General features: G+C 44.5%; 1 protein-coding gene across 4 annotated transcripts in view; it reads right to left on the bottom strand.

Annotated features, from left to right (window-relative positions):
- The window catches only part of ARID1A (AT-rich interaction domain 1A), a 72,113-nt gene that overhangs the window by 11,905 nt on the left and 39,837 nt on the right, over positions 1-20,371 (bottom strand). For all 4 annotated transcript variants that reach the window (XM_069479619.1, XM_069479620.1, XM_069479617.1 and 1 more), the window contains exons 5-11: positions 7,355-7,595; positions 6,978-7,067; positions 6,106-6,273; positions 4,830-5,142; positions 3,108-3,253; positions 2,577-2,686; positions 799-1,008 (exon numbers count right to left, since the gene is read on the bottom strand). In XM_069479619.1, the coding sequence (XP_069335720.1) occupies positions 799-1,008; positions 2,577-2,686; positions 3,108-3,253; positions 4,830-5,142; positions 6,106-6,273; positions 6,978-7,067; positions 7,355-7,595 (1,278 nt within the window). The remainder of the gene's footprint in view (positions 1-798; positions 1,009-2,576; positions 2,687-3,107; positions 3,254-4,829; positions 5,143-6,105; positions 6,274-6,977; positions 7,068-7,354; positions 7,596-20,371) is intronic.

The raw sequence follows: 20,371 nt of genomic DNA, 5'->3' as shown, positions 1-20,371 counted from the left end.
TGTCTGTCAGTGTTGCCTCACCTGTTTGCCTCCTGGGCTGAGTCTAAAACAAAATTGTAAGGTACCAGTGTAAGTGCAAGCTCTGGGTGATGTCCAATTCAGAGGTTTTCACCAAGGATTAGTCTATTCACTTAAGTCTTCTATACAGAGTAACTAAACACATAATTTTCCACCACTTCTTCCTTCATAAACTATTTCTATTAAGCAGCTCCTGAAATCCTATCTCTACTGGGAAGCTTCCGGAATGAGAAGCTCAACAACTGCTCTGGTCGCTCCTGTACCATCTTGCAGACCAATTTATGTGGCAGAAACCTTGCTGAAAGCTTTAATATTATTACTAACTTTTGACAGCCTAGCAGAATATACACTGGCCGTACTTTACAAACAAGGAAACTAAGTTCAGAGTGGTTATATACCTTGATTAAGGTCATATATGTTATAAGTGGCTAAGACAGGATCAAAGCCAGGCTCATCTCTCCAAATCCTGCCCTTGCTACTGTGCCAAATTGCTTCCCATGGAATCAGAATGCCCAGACTCTCCCTATCTTTGTACCTCAGTGGGATCCTAGATATATGGTAAACTTACTGCTAATACCTCATACTACCAGGAAGGTCTCAGCCTCCTGACTCCGCCTTATTTTCTAAGACCTGTGCTCCCTGGTCTGACAGTATGCGATTCAGAGAGTGGGAGAGGGTGACGTCCCTATGGGATGCATGGTACCACATGAAGCCAATGAGTACCTAGAGAGGAAGCTTGTTGAAACCACAGGGGAAGTCAAGTGTCAGGCACTCACTCACCTGAGTCAATCCACCAATCTCCTTCACAGACACATAGAGGCGATAGAGGTCCAGAGGTTTCCTACCCACAGCAGGCAGATTTGTCATGCCCATGGCCTTCTCCTCTGTGAAGGCCAGATAACGGTCCACCCACATCTTCCTCTCAGGCTCACCACCCAGCTCATACAACTTGGTGATCTTCTCATTGGTTGTAGTAGAAGAACTGGATTTCTGGAAGGTTCAGGTCAAAATTCATAGGAATGGGTCAGATTCAAGGCCCATGCTAAGGGTCTCAGAAGTCTCTTGATGAGGGCAGTGATAAAGCTTCTTACTCTGGGATGGTCACTAACACCTGCACTCCCTTCACCAGGTTGAAGGGCCAAAAGGGAGCTAGACTTTCTTTCTACAAAGGAAGGATGCTAATACTGACTATATGTTATGTACCAGGAGCTGTGCTAGATGCCTTTACATATGAGGTATTATAAATTATCCCCATTTTTAAAGATAAGGAAGAAGGCACAAGGAAGCAAAACCTAAGATCTCACAGCTTTTAAGTGGCAGTGCTGAGTGCCAAACCCTTATTCACCTGACATCAAAGCCAATACTACCCCCACACTACTACCCAGGAGCCTGGACACACTTAGGTACTGTGTTTTAGAGAATTTGAGAAATTCAAAACACAATCTTGAGGCCATGGGATAGATTAAAATGAAAAGAAATTCTTTCTCCTCACAAGAGAGGAAGGGTGTCCCACCTGGCTGAAGGCTTTGGATATCATCCTGTCCAAGACAGGAGGATGGCCAGAAGGGCTGGGAGCCAGAGGTGAAGATTCACAGGAGATGGCAGCTGTGATTTTTTTATTTTCTCTCCTTATATAGATAGGGGAAGTGAGGTATGGCTAAAGATGGAAATGTTTCAAATAACCCAAATGCTGAGCAGGTTCCAAGGCTACCACACAGCCTAACAGACAGCACACCCAGGACCAACCTACAGGGAGGCCAAGGACCCAAGACCCATCTGCCTCATCTCCTCCTTTACAGAACACAGGGCACCAACCATTCCTATTGTTATGAGTAAGGCTGAGGAAGAGAAGAGCAACTGGTTGCCCATGGCATACCCCATCTATCAGTGCTTGAGTACAGGAAGCACAATTTCACACAGGGCACCAGCCAAACAGGAGAGAGAACTCTATAATGCAGGGTCTGGCATTTCCTCCATAACATGCAGCTCTGAGAATATTATGTTATTTACGTCAGGATCCCGTAGGCTAACTCTAGCCTAATTCAATGAGCTATTATTCTGGGACCCTTCTTGATAAGAAGGGTCAACAGCAGCTTTTACAGAGACTTTTTTTTTTTTTTTTGAGACAGAGTCTCACTCTGTTGCCCGGGCTAGAGTGCCATGGCATCAGCCTAGCTCACAGCAACCTCAAACTCCTGGGCTCAAGCGATCCTCCTGCCTCAGCCTCCCGAGTAGCTGGGACTACAGGCATGCGCCACCATGCCCGGCTAATTTTTCTATATACATTTTTAGCTGTCCATATAATTTCTTTCTATTTTTAGTAGAGACGGGGTCTCGCTCTTGCTCAGGCTGGTCTCAAACTCCTGAGCTCAAGTGATCCTCCTGCCTCGGCCTCCCAGAGTGCTAGGATTACAGGCGTGAGCCACCACGCCCGGCCTACAGAGACTTTCTAATTGGTGTCATAAAAGGCTGGAATCTTCTCCCTCTTTTCTTTTTCCCTCCTATCATTGAAAAGGATAGTACACAAAGTTGAAAGGATTCAAGACAAAAACCATTACCTTGGATTTGGATTCTGTCTTGGGTGTCCCATCTGCCTTGTTGTTCATTTTGGTGGCTGGAGTTAATTTGACATCCCCAAGGCCCATCATCTCTGGGCTGGCTGCCATCCCTGTAAAAGAGAAAAAAATTCTCAAGCCCAATAAGTTTAGCTAAGATGTGACAATCACCCTTCTTCTTTTTCTTCTTTTTATGAGATAGGGTCTTGCTCTGTCACCCAGGCTGGAATGCAGTGGCATGATCATAGCTCACTTCAACCTAAAACTCCTGGGCTCGCGCAATCCTGTCTCGGCCTCCTGAATAGCTGGGACTACAGGCATGCAACACCATGCCCAGCTATTTTTCTATTTTTTTTTTTTTTTGTACAGACAGAGGTCTTGTTATGTTGCTCAGGCTGGTCTAGAACTCCTGGGCTCAAGTGATCCTTCTGCCCTGGCCTCCCAAAGTGCTGGGATTTCAGGCTGGAGCCACTGTGCTTTGGCCAAAGATCACGCTTGAAGAAATCACTGGGGTGAGCAATGACTACAACTTACCTGCAGAATTGTTGGCCATGGTTCCACCCATGGAATATGGGGGTCCCTGAGGGTTGATCATGCCAGCCATACTATTAATCCCTTGTCCATAGGGAGGTCCAGTTCCCATCATGCCCCCTTGATTCATATTGGGGTAGCCTGGTGGCCTGAAGAAGAGGGATAGTGGAAGAGAGACTAGGGTTAGAGACTCTAAGCTTTCAGATTGGGACTTGAGCTAAATGGGGTTGTATGATCATCTATTTAGGCTTAAAAGGAAAAATTTATGAGTCCCAAAAACCAGAACTATGCAACACCCAGGTATTTTTTTTTTTTTTTTTGAGACAGAGTCTTGCTCTGTTGTCCAGGCTAGGGTGCCGTGGCATCAGCCTAGCTCACAGCAGCCTCAAACTCCTGAGCTTAAGCAATCCTCCTACCTCAGCCTCCTGAGTAGGTGGAACTACAGGCATGTACCACCATGCCCAGCTAATTTTTTTACACACACACACACACACACACGCACACACACACGCACACATTTTTTAGTTGCCCAGCTAATTTCCTTCTATTTTTTTAGTACAGATGGGGTCTCGCTCTTGCTGAGGCTGGTCTCAAACTCCTGATCTCAAGCGATCCTCCCACCTCAGCCTCCCAGAGTGCTAGGATTACAGGCGTGAGCCACCACGCTTGGCCCAGATATTCTTATCTTTTACCTCCCACAAAAGGTTCTAAGAGGGTTCAAGCTCCACATAGCAAACAATAGCTCAATTTTAAGGGACATACTGTTTGAAGAACAGAGCCCTATTATGTCTTGTAAGTACCACCTTCCTCAAAGTCACCTCTAAAGTCAAGATGTATCTCCACATAAGGGCCCTCTCTATGGCAAAAGGCCTAGAAGAAATGCTCAATTGTACCACTCTTTGTCATGCCAAACCCCAACCAGACTGGACTGGAACTATCAGCAGAGCACCTGAAGGTGGCTTTGCATTCTTTCCTGATGAGCCTAATGCAAACTCTGCACTTCCATCATTCTGAAGTTCTACCAGATCCACCTCTTTACAGACAAATCACTCTGCTCTAACTGGGTTCATCAACAGCTCAATAAGATTTACTTTAAGAATGGTGGGCATCACAGGCCAAGTGACGCCAAGTTTAAAAAAAAATAAAATAAGTAGAATAAAAAAAGGTGGGCATCAAAAACAGGGAGTGGAGATGGAGCTTTGAATAACAACGGAATCATAGTCAGTGAAGTCCATGGCCAAAGAAGAGATGAATCTTTAAGTCACTAAATCTAATCATACAAGCCTTCTGCACTTCAGCACACAGGACCACATAGAGCAGTAGGAGAAACAGCAAACCACAACCCTACCATCCTGTTTCTCATACCATAGATTCAGGTCACGTGTATCATTAAGAATCCTTTTGGAAACCAAAAAAATTGATTGATAGGTATGAAGCCACCTACTCTGAAGAGATTTTTTTTTAAATTCAAATAACCTCTTCTTTCCTTCATAGTACTTAAAAACACAGAAACAAAATAACCTGTCCTTTATAAGCTCTTTATGTATGATATTTGGTCATGTGAAATTTCATACCAGTCTAAGATGCTTGAAACCCAGTTTTCTAAAGAGCTCTCACACCCCGCTCCTGGTTTAGGTCCAGAAGCATCTCAATGTCCTGAATGGCTCTACGATGGAACAAGTAGAATTTCTTGCACTGACACGCTATTCACTTCCCAGGCTTTACCTGTTTTGGATAGAATTGGCAGCAACATGCATGGCGACAGCAGTTTCTTGAGTTTTCCGGTTCATGCCCCCTGGTGGGGGACACATCCCTGACCCAACCTGAGGTGGCATATTGGCCATATTAGGGCCATAAGGCCGGTTGCCCATGGAGGTGTGACTCATTCTCCCTGGAGGAAGTGTGCCATAAGGTGGGATGCCCGGCTGTCCATGCATCTGACCTCCAGCACCCATGGGATTCATGCTTCCAGCCATGCCTGCACTGGGGTAGTTGGCGTTGGGCAAGGCATTATAGTTTGGCTGCCTGGGGTAGCCTCCTGAGAGGGAAGGGAGAGAAGACACAGAGACTTGGTTAGTGACTCACTAACAACTCATTAGTATTTCTCAACTCTCTAACTCCAAACGATGGGAATCATTTGATATTTTGGTCAGGAAAGAGATCAACTGCATGGTAGCCTTTACCTCCATGGGAAAAAAAAAAAAAAAGGAAAGAGGAGGCTAGGATCATATAAAGGCAGCAAAAGCAAGGTTGGCTTTGCTACTATCCAGGCCCTTCAATTCCTAGAATTATTTCTTTTCTATACATTCTTTCCTTTCTTGCTTTCTATTCCATGCTCTGTGTAAGATATTCAGTTTTAGATCTGCCTAGGGCTAATTTTGAGCAAAGAACTATTAGGACTTATTTACTAAAAAAATAATTGTAATAACCAGTGGCTATCATATATTAAGTGTGTGTGCTCAGTGGTGGGCTAAAACACTCTATCTCAATTTTTTTTTTTTTTTTTTTTTTTGAGACAGGGTCTCTGTTGCCCAAGCTGGAATGCCGTGACACAATCATAGCTCACTGCAACCTCCAATTCCCAGACTCAAGTGATACTCCTGCCTCAGCCTCTCCAGTAGCGGAGACTACAAAAATTTTTTGTAGAGACAGGGTCTTGCTATATTGCCCAGGCTGGTCTTGAACTCCTAGCCTCAAGTCATCCTCTCACCTTGGCCTTCCAAAGTGCTGGGATTACAGGTAGGATCCACCATGTCTGGCCTATAATTTCATTTTTATAGATGAAATAGAGGCTCAGGAAAATTCAAAGACTTTCCTGAATAAGGAAAGACAGATTAAGTGGAGACAAGATGGAACCCTGTCCTGCCCCTACTTCAGGACCCAGGCTGGGTGGATGTAAGGCAAAGGATAGTTCTATTCTTACAACCCAGATGGCAGCATATCAGACAAGGAACTGTTCTCTCCTCTAAACTCTACTCCTAACTGGGCAGAGTATACTCACCTTGTGGGCCATACTGACCACCCTGGGGACCATAGCTCCCCATGGAGTTCTGCTGGTAGGAGCCCATGCCTGTGTGCATCTGTCCTCCGGAAGGCTGACGCGGAGATAAGGCTGAGCCGGGCTGGGGGGAACTGTACTGGGGCATCTGGGGGTTCCTCTGCATATAACCTATTTGTGGGTGGTATTCACACAGTTATTAGCTCAGTACAATGGGAACAAATGCTCCCCCCCTTATTCTGGGACTTTACCATATACATTTTCTTTAGCAGCTACTTGCATGGAGTCTCTATCTGGTTTGCTATATAGTCATGTGCCCTTTTAGGCACCTCCAAAGTGACATAAGCCATTAAACAGGGCATGCCAACTGTTTCTACTAAATGGAGGTTTAGAAAGACAAGGAATGATGACAAAGATCAAAATGGTGAATGACTTAATGGGTGAAGATTCAATGCTGAGTCTTCAGCAATTGCTGACCAAATGAGGTATAATGTAGGAGGAAATCTATCAAAACACAGACAAGCACTGAGAAATGAAGAATGACTGCTGGGGAACATGATTTTGGAGAGAGCAACATGGCCAAGCCCACACTAATTTCACAATTTGCTGCTAGGTTCCATTACAAAGAAATAATAAATATTTAAGATGATGGATATGCTAATTACCCTGATATGATCACTATACATGTATTGAAACATCACTATGTACCCCATAAATATACACAATTATTACATCAACTTTAGAAAAATGTAAAAACAGTTTGATATTGGGATTGTCCTAAGCTTCATGGTCATACAGTTCTCTAAAAGCTAATGTATAGGCTACTCAAGTGTCTACCTTAGCTCCCTGGCCCTCCCCAAAGCCTAGGCCCTCACCTCGATCTTGGGCAATGCTTGATTGGTTCATGGAAGGATGCATGATGCTGTCCGACTGGCCACTGGGTGGCCGAGGTGGCATCTGGTTGCCTGCTCCAGACAAAGAAAGATATAAGCAAATCATGGCTAAGCCTGGGAATTCTAGCTAGGAGGACAATTCAGAGCTGTGAAATAGCTCATGGAGAAGCCAAGCACCTCTCAGTATCTCATACAGAGAGATCCAGCCAGAGTTCCCATCTCCCTTCTTTAAATGGTAAGGGGAAACCATCTAGACATGAGCCAGAGATGCTCCCTCTGCCAATAGAAAACTGGGGCTCCTTAATGTCACTGAGACCAGTCACCTTTCCCTCTCCCCAAAGCCCAGCACTTGAGGGTACCTGGCACTGCAGCAGGCGAGAGTGGTCCTGAGCGAGATTGAGCAACACTGGCGGGAGAGCCAACAGGGGATGGGGAGGGGCCTCGGATGCCAGGCAGGTGAGGGGAGGTATGAGGAGAGAATGGAGACTGAGCTGGATTACTCTGCTCTCCTTGGCTGCTGGAAATCCCTGATGTGCTCACTCCAGGGCTCAGAGCTCCTTCTGTCCCCATGGGGAGATCATCTATTGAACCAGACAGATCCTAGAACATACATACAAGAACATGGATTAATATATTAGGTAGAAAGATTCTTCTGTCAATAATCCCACTACTTGTTTAGCATTTTCCTTAAATAACCAAGAGAAAACACACACACTCGTTAGTCATGATACTATAGCTTATATATGGCAAACTCTGTTAATGAGTAGGCAGAAAATATTTTAGACTTGATTGGTCATATAGTCTTTGTCAAAACTACTTAACTTTGCCACTGTGGTAAAATCGTAATCACAGACAATATGTAAACAAATGGGTGTGGCTGTGTTTTAGTAAAACTTTATAAAAACCTACCTATGGTTTGCTGACCCCTATTCCATGCCCTCAGAAGCAGATTAAATACTTTCGATTTTTTTCCCAGTCCTAATCTCTATAGTCATAAGAAAGCAGCTATTTCAGGGAGCCTTTAGTTTTTTTCCAATGGGGAAACTTTACAAAATGCTGCTAGTATGGCACCAGGAGCTATGAGAGAATGTTAACAAATCTGGGCAACATTTTCAGATCCCTCTCTCCTTCCACTGTATATTATAATGGTTATTATAGATTATTACTATTACTACAGATTATCATAACTTCCATTTACCAAGGACTCACTCCAAGTCACCATGCTTTGCAACATAAGGGGTAGGAGGTGACAAAGGGATACAATGCACGGCAAAGAATTTCTTAACTGCCAAGAAGGTCTGGGACTATATTCCTAACACCTGGTCTACAACAGGGATAAACAAATGTCTGCCAACTGAACAAATTCAGTTCTTTTTCCAGGTTTAAGTTCTTCAGTGAGAACTTGGTTGTAGGCTTTACTTGTCTTGAATTAATCAGTAAAGAGTTCACTCTAGGTCAGGCATGGCGGCTCACACCTATAATCCTAGCACTCTGGGAGGCTGAGGCTGGAGGATCTCTTGAGGCCAGGAGTTCAAGACCAGCCTGACCAAGAGTGAGACCCCTTCTCTACCAAAAAAAAAAAAAAAAAGGAAGAAGAAGAAAAAGAAAAAATTAGCCAGGTGTAGTGGCGAGACCCTGCTCTACTAAAAATTGGAAAATTAGCCAGATGTGATGGTGTGTGCCTGTAGTCCCAGCTCCTTGGGAGGCTGAGGCAGGAGAATCACTTGAGCCTAGGAGTTTGAGATTATAGTGAGCTATGATGACACCATTGCACTCTAACCTGGGAGACAGAGCTAGACTCTGTCTCAAAAAAAAAAAAAAAAAAAAAAGTTCACTCTAGGTCAATAAACTCCACTATTAGCAACTGGGAACTCAATTTGAAAAATATTCATCCCAAGAAATGCACTCCCAACCCACTTGCCCCATGTTTACTCTCTAGCAATACCATTCCAGGGTAGGAACTAACTGCTGAATAAAGGATGAAAACCCTAGTACTTAAAGTTAAGAAAAGAGTTCTGGCTGGTTGCAGTAGCTCACTATAATCCTAGCACTTTGGGAGGCCAGGAGTTTGAGACTAGCCTGAGCAACACAGCAGAGACCCCCGTATCTACAAAAAATACAAAATTTAGCCAGGCATGGTGGTCCACACTCATGATGTCCCAGCTACTCAGGAGGCTGAGGCAGGAGGATCGCTTGAGCCCAGTAGTTTGAGGCTGTAGCAACCTATGCTGATGCCACTGCACTCTAGCCCAAGTAACAGAGTGAGACTCTGTCTCCAAAAAAAAAAAAAAAGAGTTCTCTGAAAGAAACACATCTAAAGAAGGAGATACAACCTGGCCTGATTTGAGCCTTTTCCTACTCACATAGACAATCTCACCTTGGAAAGATCAGTTCAAAGTGACTCTGACCCTGGAATCTCACAATCACATTGGAGGTTAGAGGGCACCTATTAGGATCTCCCTCAAGTATCCAGGCTGGTTGGACCTTCCACAAACCATTTGGCAACTTCTCTAGGCTGGAAGCATTTCTGCTGAGTTCCATGGAAGCAAAGTTTGCTTTGAAGGCAAGGCAGGTCAGTAGGTGTGCACTGGTGTCTGTGTCCAGCTCTCCATGTTAGCTGAGAAGTCAGAAAATCCTAACTTTCTTGTTGATAAGTAGACCCACTGTACCATAGCATACTTTGAAAATACAATTAGAATTAGTTCCAGTGCAGTAGAGAACTCAAGAAGCCAACCTCTAGGTAACAGCAAAGGACATCTTCTCAAAGGACTAAAGTTCCTGGAGCTATTAAGAGCCCCAAGTTCATCCCAAGAGAGGGTTTCCATCCCTGTTCTGAGGGCTAAGTTATAACAGGGACACCTGGCCTCTGAGCCAAGGAGAACAAACTCAAAGAGGTAGTAGTAAGATGACAAGAGGAGCCAATTGTGTAGGAAAGGCCTACCTGTTAGACCCTACAGTCTGTAACATAACCCATAGTCCAATGCTCTGTTATAGGGATCAGGAGGTTTCCTCATGCCCTCTCACCCAGTCTCCACTCCTTACCAAGCTGTGGCTTCTGATAATAAGAGCTACTTGCTTATGGGAAGAAGAAATCTGTGTATTTCAGAATAGAATAGGAATTAAGGGGCCATCCATAAGATAATAATTTAGCTTTGTTCAAACGGCTTTGAAAAATTAAGTGTTTTGCTTTGAAATGTTTTTGTCTTTAATTATACAAATAAAACATGAACACTCTCATGGTAAAAACATTTCAGTTATTACAGGTAAAGCCAAAGTCCCCTGTGACTGTCCTTCTGTTGCCCTCAACGGAGGAACCCCTGTTCAATTTGGTGTATATCCTGTGACCTACTGAAGAATTGAGGGGAAAAAACCAAACACAAATAAATAAAACACCAAAACCCACCAACCACTGCTATCAGATCAGGGCAGAGACTAACGAGGTTCCTTCAGCCACATTTCTGTTAAAAAAAAAAACAACAGGCTCACCATAGATCCACAAGGTGAATGTCCCCGGTCCAGCTGAGGGATCCTAGGGGCCTAAAGAAAATTCCTGCAGCCCTTCGGGCGGGGGTCTCAGGACCTTGGAGGCATCTGTGGCTAGCAAAGAGGTAGCTTCTACTTCATCAGAGTGACAAAGGCACAGTTTTGGTAAAGTGTCCTAGGCTTGAGAAAAAGTGCTAAATAAACCACTGTCAACAGAAGCCCCACATGGGTCGGGATGCTTGGGCACAGAGTAATACTAGGGAAGGAAGCAGCATTAATCTTATTTCTCTGATTTGGTTGGCTTGAAGCCAATCTCTCAAACTGTCATTTGCATTAGATGGCAACTGGTCAGCATTGGGGTAGTTGGTTTAAAATCATTTTAAGAACAAGAATGTTAGCATACAAAGGGACAAATCATCTACTATTAATGTCATCTATTATTAACAATAGCTACCATTTGAGTATTTACTATATGCCAGGCATTTTGTAGAGTTACTTTATTTTCTGTAATTCTTGGTTATAGATACTACTACCACTACCATTTTGAAGATGAGTAAGCTGATGCCCAAAGAGATTGGGATGCTGAATTCATCCAGCAAGTAAGTGGTGGAAACTAGATCTTGAACCTCAGCCTGCTGAACTCCAAAGCCTATGCTCACGCTCTCTCTACTATGCTGTGATACTATATGAATGGAGGAAAAAGCACTGTGCCTTTGAGTCAGGAGACTAAGTCCCAGCTTTTGGTACTTAGCAGTTGTAACCTTGGGCAAGCTGGCAACAGCTGGGCTTCAGTTTTCTCACTTATACAATGAGAGGGCTGGACAAATCTGAGTTCGCTGACACCCCTAGGGCACACACATGAAATCCCCTAGCACCATATGGTCAGAGCCAAATGACCAGCTGCAATACTCTAGAGTGAGAGATTAACAATATATAAGCAGTGGCCGGGCACGGTGGCTCACGCCTGTAATCCTAGCACTCTGGGAGGCCGAGGCGGGTGGATAGTTCGAGGTTAGGAGTTCGAGACCAGCCTGAGCAAGAACGAGACCCCCCCGTCTCTACTAAAAATAGAAAGAAATTATCTGGCCAACTAAAATATATATAGAAAAAATTAGCTGGGCATGGTGGCACATGCCTGTAGTCCCAGCTACCCAGAGGCTGAGGGAGTAGGATTGCTTAAGCCCAGGAGTTTGAGGTTGCTGTGAGCTAGGCTGACGCCACAGCACTCACTCTAGCCCGGGCAACAGAGCGAGACTGTGTCTCAAAAAAAAAAAAAAAAAAACAATATACAAGCAGCGTAAGATCTAAGACAAACCCACCAGTCCCAGTGGCTGATCACAGTAAATTTGGGGGCTTGTGGGGGAGTGAGAGTGAGTGGTAAGGGCAGAAGTCTCCAAAAGACGTCTCCCCCCTCTATCTACATAGACAGATATTCCTCTGAGCTCATGTCCTTTTATGACATAGGACACACCTCTGCTTTCTACCCTACAAAAAGCCAGTTTTTCAGGTCTTTTGTTCCACAAAAAGGCAGATGTCTGATTGTTGAGTCAGATCTCAATGTGCCTAACAAGTTCAGTTTTCTATAACACACTCACCATAAAGAAAAACTTCAATCAATCCAAGCCCCTATTCTCCCTGGTGGAGGTCGCCTTTGGCATTTCAGGACTCTGAGGTTTTCAGTTCTCCCAAAAGGGCACACCTAACAGGCATCCTTCTATGAGGACTACTGAAAGATTTGTAGCAATGTCCCTTTAGTGGAAAGATTTCTTTTCCCGGGTTTGCTCTCCTCCAAGTATAATCCTGCTGAGAGATGGGAGGTGAGGATCAGCCCACTCAGTGCCCTGCCAGTTCCAAGGAAGCAGCAGGGCCAGGAGAATTTCCTCACGTGTTTCCAACGTGTTTCATGCATTTTACTGCTCATCTACCATGCAGATCAAAAGCGCTGGAGCAGGTCCAACTATTTCACACAGAATCTCACACTCCAGGCTGGCTACAGCCCCGAAAGCCTTCATTTCTTCACTTGAAATACTGCCCAATGTTATTTTGGGATGTGACCTGATAGAGGAAGCCCACAGGGACTCCATGACGATAACTGTTCCAGCTGTGATTGGTTGCCCAGCCCCCGTGAGTGCCAGCATGAGTTTGTCAGGCTCTGCTGACAAACAGAACTCAGCAGCTAACACCTTCTCTTTACACCATAACAAAACCATGCCTGAAATCACACAGTCCATACCTCATTGGGGGCGGGGGTGGGGTGGGGGTGGGGGAGGTGCTGATACTCTCACAGGAAGAATCACAAGTTCTAACACGAATTGGCTGCCTGATGAAGTACATTTTCAAGCAGGAAAGTACCAGATCAGGGTTAGGAGGGAGATTTAAATGATCTCCCAATAGAGCCGCATGAGGATGACATCAGTTCATTTTGCAGAACAGACTAAATAATGGCAATAGGCAAGTGTAAAGAACAGGCTCATGGCAATGCGCAGATTCAGGGTTTTCCCATACATTTGGCTGAATCCTTGAGACGCCCCACATGGAGTTCTTGAATCCATTTAGTTGTAAAAAGCTTTTGCTGAGTTGTGCTGATTACTGGCAGGTAAACCACTCATCAAGAGAACCAGGTAAATCTTAAACACATGCTTGTAGTTAAGTGTGTGTATGTGAGTGTTGGGGATTTGGGGGGGGAGGTGTGTAACGCAGCCATCCCTACTTAAATGACAATCCTTAAACAAAAAAAAAAAGCCCCAAATGACCAAATCTACACTAGCAATTTGCCAGGTTCCCCACCCCCACTCAGGCTGATCCCATGCTGGAGAATGGGAGGAAATCCTGAAGAACACAGAAGAGATTGGGAAACATCTCTTGAAGAAAAGGAAAAGGTAGGAAAAGAGGCAACAGCTTTAACAAACTCCAAGGAAAAAGGACTAAGACAAAACTAATTACTTAAAGCAAACACATTTTTGGGAGATTTGGTTTTTCATGAAACTTTCCTTAAGCAACACAATTTGTCTAGGGTGGCAGGGGAGAAGGTATCTTTATCAAACATTTCTAAAAAAATTTTCAGTACAATAGTTTCAGCTGCAGGCTCTTTTTTTCTCTTTAGTCTTTGCTATAAATGTAAGGAAGGGCAATCTGACCCACCCCAGACTGTTAGGGAATCCAGGGTTACAGAATTCCTGCACTGTTGTCCAAGGAGTGGTCTCAGTCCAACAGATTAACTACCATCTATGCCTAGAGAGCAGGCTAACTGGTGTTGGCTGAAATGCCAAGAAGGAATCAACACACAGAATAGGCTGCCTGCCCCTTACTCCTGGTGGTACTTCCAGGTCAAGGCTTAAGCATATTGGAAGGAAGGGGAAGAAAAGATGTAGAGCTTGGCACCATCCTTTTAGTTTAGGAACAGGCACCATTTCCTGCTTGGACTACCCTCACTGTTTAGAACAGCAGAAACTGTTCCAGGAAAGGCTCAGAAAAATCTATTTCCTATACCCACCCCTCCACCAAGTTTCCAAAAACTTGGTTTGTATCCTAGAAACCACTGCTTAGGAAGAGACCCCCCACCAAACTCCCTCTTCTCTCTTTTTACAATAGGCTATTGTTCTGGAGATAATGGTTCATTCTTTCATTCTTCCTGGTACCTTCTGGCTGCCTGGTGGGTAATGCACAGCAGAGAAGGGTTGTCTTCAGAATGCTTTTCAGGGGCCTTCCTTGAAGAAGAAATCATATATATATATACACACACACACACACACACACATATTTTTTTTTCATAAAGAAAGCTCTGGGAGACCAGATCTCCAAATTCAAAGAAGGTTGGAAAAAAGTTAATAAAGCAACTCCCTTTATTATCCACCCTCCGCTTTTTTTGATATAGGATCTCACTCTATTGCCTGGGCTGGAGTGCAGTGGCATCATCATGGTTCACAGCAACCTCAAACTTCTGGGCTCCAGCGATCCTCCTGCCTCTGCCTCAGCCTTCCCAGTAGCTGGGACTACAGGGACACGCCATCACACCTGGCTTTTTTTTTTGTTTGTAGAGACGAGGTCTTAATATGTTGCTCAGGTTAGTCTCAAACCCCTGGCCTCAAGCAATTTTCTCACACTGGCCTCCCAAAGTGCTAGGATTACAGGAGTGAGCCACTGTGCCTGGCCTATATCTCTCTTTTGAAAGGAAGCAGAATTGACATGAATATATGACTGCTATGTGCCCAACCCTAAGGTTGACTCACATTTAGTTTTCACAACCATCTGATGTAGTTATCACCCCACTTTAACAAAGCAGCAGCAGGCTCTAAAGTTAAATGACTTGCCCAAGGACAGAAAGCTATTAAACAGAAGAACTGGGGTTCAAATCCATATTACTCTGAACTCTCTCCATAAGGTAGAAGCTTGACACTATCAAAGGCTGAGATCCACATTCTCATTGAGGTAAGGCAACAACCTGTCTCCAGACATGCTGGATGATTAGCTACCTGACTCTGGACAGCTACTCTCACAAGGCTTCACTTAGCTCCTTTATAAAAGGAAAAACTGATACTAAATAATCCAACTCTACAAGTCTATAATGCCATGTGCTCCCCTCTTTCCTAACTACTCTTCCTATAACTTTCATAGTTTATTCCAAATCAGCCCATTCACATATAACCCTCTTAACTTAAACTTTTTCTATGCTAAATTAAAGGGAATAGTGCTTTTTCTCACCCCTGGGTTTTCAGAAGGGTATTTAATATATGATGGGGCAGACGGGTGTGGGGAGGGTGACTTTGAATACAGGGAAACAAAAAGGAAGTTGAGTTCCATGAAGGCAAGAGGCTGGGCTCTGCTGGGTATTCAAACTGAATGTGTTCTAATCTTATTACCAAGCACAAGGGTGTGGCTCAGAGAGAGAAATTAAGATATTCCTGGTCTCTAAATGGTCACATCCTAGGCCATTTCAAACCCTCACAATATTCTCCTCACCCAGTCCTGCAGCCATCTTTCCAAACTGCAGGACAACTGGGTCTTGTTTAGGGTCCCATTCCCTAAGCTACAAGATGGGAAGGCTCTTTTCTGGAGGCAAAAGCCAAGCAAGCTCCACAATGGGACAACAGAGCTTTCCTTTAACACACATCAGGTTGGTTGATTTTTACAGCCACCAAAAAGTAGAACTGGGTGGAAGGACAAATTGCTCGACGGTGCATTATAGGTGCAACAATATACTAATCTTGCTTTTAGTCTTGGAAACTTCAAAGATGAGAAATGCTTTGTGGGGGCAGTGAAGGAATCAGAAGCCTCCACCATCCTAGCAGAGATCTGCTAGCCATTCTGTTAAACTATCTACTTTAAACCAAGGCCACAAGACAATTTTCCTAGCCTCCTACCCTGCCCCCAGCCCCCCATAGGCAGGACCCAGAGTTCCTCTGAGGCTCCTTTAGACTCAGTGTTACAGGACTGATGGCACTGTGCTGTATCTGCCTTTTTTTCCTCCACTAGCATGTAGGACCAAGGCTAGATCAGGCTACTAGTGACCAGAAAAATACCAGGCACACAAAAGATAAGACGCTTGATAAATGTTGCTCAGTGAATTATCTACTAAAAATCATCCTCTTTAGACCCAATGTTTATTAGTCTTCTCTCTTTCCCTCAATTTCCATTCTTCCACCCTAACCTGGAACCTGAATTCTAGACCTACACAATGAGGGAGGGACTCTTGGGTGCTGGCATCAAAGGAACCAACTCTCCTATCTAAAACTGAGAAGTACAATCCCGAATGAGCCCTGGAAACAGGTAAGAGCTGTAGCTAGAACTGCAGCAGTGCAGGGAAGGAATGTCTGGAAAGGAGGCTATTAGGAGGCAGGGCTTTATGTCACTGGAGAAATTTCAATCTAATTGCAAAAATACAAGAACGTGCTGTTCTAACCCACCTCAGCAAAATCTCTTGAGGTTGGTCTGACCCTTTGGGTAGAGGCTGAGGGCACTGCTGAGGTAAAAAAGGGGGAGAAGAAAGACTGCTGGGCTGCTTGCATTCCTGTGGTGGGAGCCCCTGCAAACAGCAGCTGGGCCACTGCAGCAGCCATTGATTTTCCAGAGGTCGATATTCTACTCCCACAGATCTGCTCAGCCGGAGGTTTAATCACATCGAGGGCTTCTGCTCAACATCTCCCCTACATGTGCCTCCCCAAACCAATAAAACAACAAACACAATCGAGAACTGGCAAAGGATAGATGAGATGGTGGTCCTTACAGCTGTCCCCCACCCCCAAGAAATTCTAGGAACCAGCTAGGAAGGAATAAATAGGAGAGGGAGCCAAAGCTACATGGGGCAGTCTGCAAGAAGCTCCAGGGGTGGGCGCAGTGGCTCGCCTATAATCCCAGCTACTCAGGAGGCTGAGGTGGGAAGATCACTTGAGGCCAGGAGTTCGGGATCAGCCTCGACAACACAGTGAGGACCCCATCTCTAAGGGTGGGGGAGGGTGGGAAAGCTTCAGGGATAGACCCATGGGCCCCAAAGAACCTTTCAATTCATTGTCTAACACCTCCATACAGACTAATCTAAAATTGGAAGATTTTACATAAACCCAGGCTTCAGGGCAATCACTCTGTGATTCTCCCTATGCACACAATAAATATATTTGTATGCCTTTTCTCCAATTAAAAATAATCCAATTTCTAAAAATAAAACAAACCAAAAAAATTAGAAGATAATACCCTGTCACCTGCCTGACCAGCCCCCATGCACACACACTCTGCCCCCAAAAGGCTTCTCACTGTCCTACCCTGTCAGTAACCACCTCTTGGCCAAAAATGTACAGAATGTTTTGAGGGTCACTAGTTAACAGACTCAAATCTGAAAAAAAATGAAACTGGGTCAGAGCTGGGCCTGAGTTAGAGCAGCCAAGAGCAGTGCATATTTATGGAATAGGGCTGTTCTAATCCCAGCAGGAAACAAGAGCACTGTAAAGCTAGAGAAGGCAAAGAAGTTAGGAACCCCCTACTTTCTCATTCCCTGTTAGGAAGGCCAACCTCACAGAGCTTGTTGCGTGATGATCATCAGCTGTAATCCTAGAACTTGAGCAAAGAGGGCAAGAAAGGGGGTATGGGGAGAGTGAAAGGAAAGGAACACAGAAAAGCAAGCAGAGTTCTCAGTATGAGAGGTCTAACAGGGAGGGGTATTGTCTTAGGCTTCCATATCATCAGTTTCTCATCTCGATAGCAAGCCTGGCTGCCCCTCAGAATGACAGCAACCAAAAAGCAAGCAAGGATGACTGAGGAAGGCAAAGCTGGTACTATGCTGAACATGGCTTAGAACTAGAGGGCTGCATGGCCTCCATGGTTCAGGAGTTAAGGTTCTAAATTTATATTCGTCAGTGGTCTTCCCTACCATAGCCTACTGGTCTAGATCAAATCCAAATATTTGGAGGGAAGGGGTAGAACAATCTGAGAGTGAGGAATGGATAGAATCTTAAACCAGAAAAGACAGCCATCAACCCAAAGGAATTTAAAACCAAAAGAACAACTCTGAACACAGGAGAGCATACTCAAGTTCTAGAAGTAGAAGCTGAGGGATAAAAACCCAAATATTCTCAATAACGGTTCCTCTGAACATTGATCCCTTCTATATGAAACTTGGTTTCTCTCCTACCTTCCCCAAAATGTCAGGAAATTACCTTTACCCCTTTCAGTAAACAGCATTCAATATTCCTCCTACATCAAAGCTAGCCTTAAGGAATAGGTTCCCTGACTGTCAAGACTGGGCCTTCAACTCCTAGTTCCCACCTTCAGCAAGGCACAGCTTCTCAACTTCCTTGGGAAAGGTAAAATGAGAGGGAAGCCTGCAGCTTAGAGGTGAGCTCCGCCTCATGACAACCAGAGCTGATGTCACAATCCCAGCCAATTCTATGCTGATAGCAGGTGGGAAGATGAAACAAGTTCAGGCCATGGAAGTGGACAGATCAAGAGACCAAGCACTCACTGGTGCCTAAAGGGGCAGCACTAGAATACATGCCAGTTTCACCATAGCTTTCAGGTAGAACACCAAATGTCTTGGAAACATGAAAAAAAGACAACAGAGCTAGTTCTACACTTGATTTATGAAGTATGGTAACAGACCTCCACAACTACAGCTCCCTCCCTGTGGGCCAGGTCTGAAGGCAAAGATTCTCACCTTGGCTTAAGGGGCCCTACTGGTTTCTGTAAAGAGCATTTCTACTAGGTGGACTTGTTTCATTTCTTGCTCAAAGGCTCAAGTCCCCCAAGAATAGACATAAAAAAGCTTGGCCACATATCTGGGGGCGGGTTTTCTGATTTTTGGTTGGTCTTTTTTGCAGAAGGACAACAGGAAAAGCCAGGGCATGTGCTTCACTGAAGTGAATCTTCTAGTCAGTTCTACAGGTCAGAAAAGCACTAATAGGCTGGGTGCAGTGGCTCACACCTGTAAGCCCAGCACTTTGGAGGCTGATGTGGGAGGATTGCTTGAGGCCAGGAGTTCAAGACCTGCCTGGGCAACACAGTGAGACCCTGTCTCTACAGAAAAATTTAAAACTTAGTCAGGCATGGTGGTGTGTGCCTGCAGTCTCAGCTATTCTGGAGGCTGAGGCAGGAGGATCGCTTAAGCCTGGGAGTTAGAGGTTGCAGTGTGCTGTGATCATGCCACTGCACTCCAGCCTGGGTAACAGAGCAGGACCCTATCTCATAAAAAAACAAAAAACAAAACCAAAACAAAACACAAGAAACAAACAAAAAAACACCACCCCAAAACAAACAAAACAAAAAACCAGAAAAACACCAATAGGAGGGAAAGGGAAACATGAATGGGTGAAGGTAAGCCACTGTCACTATGGCAACTGAGTTCATCCATATATTGACTCAGGAATTTCAGAATTCTGGGTTTTGAGGATTTTTCCTTCTAGAGTAAATGCTTCCAACATCCTCCTCAAGAGCAGACCTAAATCCAGAAGCTACAGTATCATTAATTTTGCCTAGAAATCTCAACATCATATTTCTCCATACCTCCTTCCCTTTTTCCAAAGAGAAGAAAATATGGAAGGTAAAGTCTATTTTCTGAATATAGCATTCTTTCTTCTTTCTCTCTCTCTTTTTTTATGTTTTTATTTTTTTGAAGAGACAGGGTTTTGTTATGTTGCCCAGGCTGGTCTTGAACTCCTGGCCTTAAGTGATCCTCCTGCCTCGGCCTCTCAAAGTGGTGGGATTACAGGAGTGAGCCACTGTGTCCAGCCTCTTCCTTCTCTTAAAAGATCTTTTTGCTGATCCTTTACAGGAGTTGGTCCTAACAGTAAAAACACTAGACTAAAAGTGAGGGAACCCAACCTTCTCATTTACTGAATGACCTTGGGCAAGTCCCTTACCCTTTCTGGGCCTTATGTTCCTCAAATGTAAAGTGGGGAGTAGGAGGGAAGATAGGGGAGCGGGGGTTTTAGTGTTGGGAATATTCTGTTGGACTGTCTCATGCTGTGTCCATGCTACTCTTTCCCTAATTGTAGAGGTTGAAAAGCTTAAAAACTAAATTTCCAAGAATCCCTTACAGATGGGATTTGTTAATTAGATGTGGACTCGTGAGATTTGATTAAAGTATAGCAGAAACCATATTTCCGTCTCCTTCATGTGTTTCTATAGGAGCATTTTGGTTCTATTCTCCAATTAACTGGGTGCTGTTTCTGACAGCAGCAGCTACTGCTTGATTTCAGCTTACTGATCCCTGGATCACAGGTTTAGAGGAGTGATTTAAGAGCAATCCATCCAATAGTGGCTCAGAGGTAGGAGTTCCTCTGGTGGGTCAAATTTGGGTCCCATTCCTGGAAGCCAAGCCTAGAGTATTCTCCTTCATTCCTTCCAGTGATTTTGTCAGCCCAAATTCCCTACATTAAATCCCTATTAAATATACCTAGGCCTAAGGT

The sequence above is a fragment of the Eulemur rufifrons genome, chromosome 8 (assembly GCF_041146395.1).
Source record: "Eulemur rufifrons isolate Redbay chromosome 8, OSU_ERuf_1, whole genome shotgun sequence".
NCBI lineage: Eukaryota > Metazoa > Chordata > Mammalia > Primates > Lemuridae > Eulemur > Eulemur rufifrons.
Note: the sequence above shows the minus strand (reverse complement) of the source record. Positions and strands in the feature narration are given on the sequence as shown.